Genomic DNA, 5864 nt, shown 5'->3' with positions numbered 1-5864 from the left:
TTAGGATGAGCTCACTTGCATAATTAGCAGGAGTCAATTGGCTGCCTGCTCCTGTATCCGTTCCAACTCGGTTATTTTTGCCATTCCTCTTCATTTCCTCCCGAAGCATCACTGAGGTGATGTGGGTCCACTCACTTCCTCTGTGACGTTCTTTTTTAGGATGCCTCAGTGTCAGAAGTCTCACCTCAAAGGGGATTTCTTGTCTCTAAAGTGTCTCTCTGGCCACCTCTTTCCTCTCACTCTGCCTGCTCTTACCCAGGTCCAGGCCCTTGGCATCCGGACCTGGAGCCATGCTGTCACTGTCACCCATGGAAGGGACACCCCTGGGTCCCATTCACGACACTGCCAGCCTGGGCGGGCTAGGCTCATCCCTGGCGTCCTCCTTCACCTTCCATTAGCTACACTGGCTGGGTGGTTCTCAGTTGACATCGAATTGGTTCTGATTCGTGGCAATCCCGGTGTGGAGCTACCTGTTCTCACTTGACCGCCAGCCTAAAGGTTGGAGGTTCAAACCCACCCAAGTGGTGGTCCTGGAAAGAAAGACTTGGCAATGTGCTTCTGCAAAGAGTCAAACTCAAAAACTCCAACTCTCTGCCTTCGAGTCGGTGCCAACCAACTCAAACCACCAACCTTTCCATTAGCTGGTGAGCATTTTAAACACTGTGCTCTCAGGGCTTCTCCCTTAAATCTACACTGCCCCTGAGTCATTGTGACCCTATAGGACAGAACAGAACCACTCCTTTGGGTTCCAGGACTTTATCTGTGTGGGTGCAGTCTCATCTTTCTCCAGAGGAACGGCTGGTGGGTTTGAATCACTGATCTTGCAGTTAGCAGCCCGGTGTCTAATCTGGTGGATTCATCCTTTTTTGCTTCTCAAAGTCTCATCCTTCCCTAATCATCCAGCCCTGAGCCTCCTTTTAACTAACTCCAGAAATTACTAGCAGTGCTACACCAAACAAGATCTCTGTGGTCACCTGGGCTCTATGCATGTTCCTTCCACCTGGGATACGTGTATCTCCACTCCGCATCCCTCCTCCCTTCATCCCTGCTGTAGGTTCCGTGGAGAAGAGGGCTTTATCTACTGAGATCGCCACATAGAACCAAACCTACCACCCTGGCGTCAATTCTGACCCACAGCAACCCTAGCGGACACAGTAGAACTGCTCGCATGGGTTTCTGAGGCTGTCGATCTTTACAGGAGCAGAAAACTTCATGGGTTTGAGCAACTGACCTTTTGATTAGCATAGTCCATTACAACACCAAGGTTTCTTAAGCGACACTCAAATATGCCCATCAGCTGTGTATAGCACAGACCAAGAGCAAATCCTCTGCTTTTGGATGTCATTGTCCACTAGTGGTTACACGTTGGGCTGATAACCACAAGGTCAGCAGTTTGAAACCACCAGCTGCTGAGAGGTGGCGAAGATGAAGTGTTCTACTCCAAGAAGGAGTTTCAGTCTCAGAAACCCACAGGGGTGGTTCCCAGAGGGTTGTTATGAGATGGAATCTACTCCGTTGGGGTGAGAGATATGGACAATTCAGAAACATTGGCTAGGAAATGTGTTACTTTGTTATTCGTGTTAGGTTTTTATTTGTTTGCTTTTAAGTGTGTTTCTGTACCTGAAATATAAGCTAGGCCAATCTACAGGCAGTAACTGGATTGATGGTTCTTAGAGGAGGTTCGGGGGAAGTAGGGATCTAATCATGAGTACAAGAATGAAGCAAATGTGCTAAAAGTTGATTGAGGTGCTGACTGTACAACGTCTCTTGGTGTGGCTGAACTGCTGAATTGTATGACCTGTGAACTGTGTGCCAATAAAACTGTTGGGGAGAAAGAAGAAATCTATTCCAGACTTTTCCTCTTGAAAGGCTTTCAGGAAAAAAAGAAAAAAGAAAACCCAAGCTCACTGACATCGAGTGGATTCTAACTAGCAGTGGCCCTGTAGGAAAGAGTACATGCCTGCCTCTGCATTTGTGAGCCCAGTCCCTGGAGAAGGACCTGGTTGAAGTAGCGAAAAGAGGTGGAGGGGCCACCATATGGGTGGGCACAGCGGCTGCACCGATGAGCTCAAACAGGAACAAGGGTATGATGCCGCAGGTCTGGGCTGTGCTCCCTCTACTGCACACAGGGTCGCCGTGAGTTCGAACCTTCAGCACCTAAAAAACGTCACTAAAATTGCAGCCCAACAGGTAACTTATGACACCAGAGGGCCTCCTGTAAGGAAGACAAAAGCAGGGGGCAAAGCTGTCCTGGGTGACAGCCTCAGCCCGGAGCCCAGGGGTGGGTGTGACCCTGACTCCTGGGTTTCCCTGCAGCTCTCTGGCCCTCGGGTTCAGCCTTTTCCACGACCTCACTTGGCATTTCACAATGTGCGTGTCATAGAAGCAGCCGGAGCTGCTGAACCATTTCCTGTGAACACTGACATTGGTTTGAGGCACTGGGGCCAGCACCCAGGAGTTCTGGGAAAGATGCAGAAGAGGGAGCGGGAAAAGAAGCCTGGGTTCCCCCTGTACGTCCGACTGGAGGAACGATTGCGCAGTCGAGGTCAGAGCCGGGTGACCGGCAGCCCCCACGTTTGCCTGAGGGCCCTCGGCTTGGTTTTCTGAGCAGTTTTCTGAAAAGAGACTAAAACCAACCCAACCCTATGGCCCCAAAGTCAATGCCGACTCGGCGTGGGCCTCTAGGACAGAGTAGAATCTGCCCCCAAGGGGTTCAGGGGCTGTAATCTTTACAGTCAAAACCACTGTCATTTCCTTCCACCGAGGAGGAGGAGCAGCGGGTGGGTTCCGATTGCCAATCAGGGAGCCTTTTCTGAGACAATACTGAGTCCCATTTGAGCAGATGGCTGTCCTTGGCAGCCAGGCCCAGACCCAGAGACAGGGCCTAACCGTGAGATGAAGGGACCCTGCTGGAGCAATGAATGAAGCAAGAGGCTGCTAACGGAAAGATTGGTGGTTCGAGCCCACCTAGCAACTGCGAGGCAGAAAGCAATCTGCTCCCATGCTGGTTACAGCGCCGACACCCTTCTGGGCAGTTCTACTCCTGGACAGGGGTCTTCACGAGCCCAGGGCACAACAGCAGCAGCAGCAGCAGCAAGAGACTGGCAAGAGGCCTCAGCCTTCCTCTCAGCCTTGAAGCCCAGCCATACTCAGTCACCACCAGGCTCCTGGAGTTGGGGCGCCCCGCCCTGCCAGGGCACGAGAGCACCCTGACGCCAGTCTTTTCTGATCATAATGTAATATAGCCCCTCGATGACACTTATATGTTTTACCCATTGCAACAGTATTTTTATATCGTGCTGGGTTATCCGAAGAGTGCTATTAAAGTTAAGCTCATTGACTGTTTTTTTTTTTTCTTCCTATCTGTTTTTGACTCGCCCTTAGAGAAAGCAGCCCGCCCTGGTGTTACTGTCTGGGAAGCTTTGGACTGCTAACTTCAAGGTTGGTGGTTCAAACCCACCAATGGTGCCTTGGGAGAAAGATGGGGCTGTCTGCTTCCATCGAGATTTGCAAAGCCTTGGAAACCCTGATCAGGGCCACCTGGATGTGGAATTGACCTGAAGGTGGTGGGTGGGTTGGGCTCAGCTCTATGATGGAGCACCGAGACCTCTCTCGGTCCACAAGCTCCCTGCAGAGATGTATCACGTGGATCTGTGAGAATGCAGGCAGTATCAGGAGGGCCAGCTAGGCCTTGGGATGTCGTGTTCATCCCTACCACTGAGGAGTCAGGATGAAGCCCACTTTGCAGATGGGAAGCCTAAGGCCGCAATGCCACTCAGTGGCCGTACAGCGACAAGCCGAGACCTGATAGTCCAGCTCACACCTGACCAGTGAGAAGGTGCTGGGCTGGAAGTCCAGAGGGATGAATTCTAGTCCCTTCTCTGCTCCTGTGTGGCTTGAGCAGAGCGGCTTAGCCTGCCTGCATCTCGGAGGCCTAGAGTCTGTGCCCAAAGCGTGGTTGCAGGAGCTGCAGTATCAGCATTGCCTGGGAGCTGGTTGGAAGTGCGAAGTCTCGGGCCCCTCTCGAGCTGTGGAATAGTGTCTGCACATGGTAGATGGTCCAGTGTTGCAACTGAGAAGTAGTGGACCCAGATAATCGTCCCAACAGCGTTGATGACCTAAGCGCCTAGGTTTCAGTGGCCTGGGGCACCCTGGTGGCACAGTGGATTAAGCACTAGGCTGCTAACTGCAGGGTTGGAGGGACGGTGCACCCTTTGACATTTCAGAGAGGACAAATGGCCATCAAGGTCCACCCACTCCCAGAACGAAGGCCTCTCGTCCGATGGGTCCTGCTGGACCACCTCAGGGGGCTGATCTGGGTGGAGCCTATCTCAGAGGATCCTGGAAGCTGGGGCAGGGGCAGGAGAGGATGTCTTGGGCCCAAAGAAGGGGGCTGACAATGAGAGTCAGTGATAGGAAGGGGACCATTTTGGCTGCAGGCACGCACTTAGGAAATCAGCCCCGCTCCTCCTAAACACTAAGGCAATGGAAGTGGTGTGTCATTTTGAAAAGTAAAATATTTCATGGTAGGAAACTGAAGACCCAGGGCATATCAGACCCAGGGCAACCCCTGGTGTGTCCCGGCAGAACTGTGCTCCCCAGGTGTGTCAAGACCTTGGAAGGCACAACGCCAAGCCTTGTGCCTCTTGAGGACCCCAACTTCTGACCTTTGGGGGAGATATGAAATGGGTTATCTGGTTTATGCCCCCCACCCAAGACCCAGCCAAACCCACTGCCGCCGAGTTGATTCCCATGCCCATTCCCAGGGACCCTCTAGGACAGACAGGAACCCTGCAGGTATAGTGGTTCTGCACTGTGCTGTGATCCCCATGGTTGGCAGTTTGAAACCAGCAGAAGCTCCTTGGGAGAAAGACTGAGCTTTCTACTCCCATAAACAGCTACAGCTCGGAAACCCATAAGGGTTCACCATGAGTCAGCATTGACTCCATGGCGTGAGTCTGGTTTTGGGGTCTGTAGGACAGAGGGGGCTTCTCTGCAGGGTTTCCTTGGTGGTAAATCCTTTGGACACTGACTGCCAACATCTTTCTTTGGGAGGGCAGTGAGTGGGTTCAAACTTTCCGTTGGCAGCCCAATGCTCAACCCATTGTGTCATCCGCACGCCTTCACCCCCCCCACTGCAAGGACCCCCCAAATATATTGTCCCCTCACCCCACTTTTAACAGCTCATGGAAAAGACTCTTTGCAAAGTAATTCCTGTTAAAATGTTAAAATCAAACTCTTCTTTGTCCTCTAATAAGTTGAACCTCTGTGGGTTTCGTGAAAGAGGGTGTGACTCGTGTCACGACAGGAAAGACCCTGTCCAGGGAGCTAACGCCATTCTCCAGATGATATCTAGGCAGGCGAGGGCCTTACTCAGGAAACATGCAGTTTGAGGCAAAAGAGAACCCTGCCTCACCCCCATCCTCCAACCTCACCCCTTCCCTTCATCTCACCTGGCCAGCATCAGGAAAGGTGGCGGTTAGAGGTGTGAAATCTACGAACGGGCCCCAGGAGCTCTCCTCCACTGCGTGGTGTCTCACATCAGAGGGGTGTGAGGGCAGGGTGCTATTTTACCTTGGTGAGCTTCTCCAAGGGCCTGGGCATACCAGGCTATCAATAAGCCCCATTCACATACAGCTGTTTTAGCGTTGATGGAATCTCATCCTTCAGTCATTCCGAAGCATTGCTAATTTCAAGAATTTTTCTTTCTCTTCAACAAATCATTTTACCGGGGGCTCTTACAGCACTTATAAAAATCCATACAAGTGGGTGAAGGGAGATGTCGGACAGGGGAAGATATGAGAAAATACCCATTTATAAACTATCAAGGGCTCATGCGGGAGGGGGGAGCAGGGAGGGAGGGG

General features: G+C 51.9%; 1 protein-coding gene across 1 annotated transcript in view; it reads right to left on the bottom strand.

The window, feature by feature from the left end:
• ANXA13 (annexin A13) overlaps positions 1–292 on the bottom strand; it is a 28372-nt gene extending 28080 nt beyond the window's left edge. Inside the window, exon 1 of the mRNA XM_045287033.1 lies at positions 256–292. Coding sequence (XP_045142968.1) covers positions 256–292 — 37 coding nt within the window. The remainder of the gene's footprint in view (positions 1–255) is intronic.
• Between the last annotated feature and the right edge of the window lie 5572 nt (positions 293–5864).

The sequence above is a fragment of the Echinops telfairi genome, unplaced genomic scaffold (genome assembly GCF_000313985.2).
Source record: "Echinops telfairi isolate 266 unplaced genomic scaffold, ASM31398v2 ScPeMD7_1;HRSCAF=3_0, whole genome shotgun sequence".
Lineage (NCBI taxonomy): Eukaryota > Metazoa > Chordata > Mammalia > Afrosoricida > Tenrecidae > Echinops > Echinops telfairi.
This window is presented reverse-complemented; position numbering and strand designations above follow the sequence as displayed.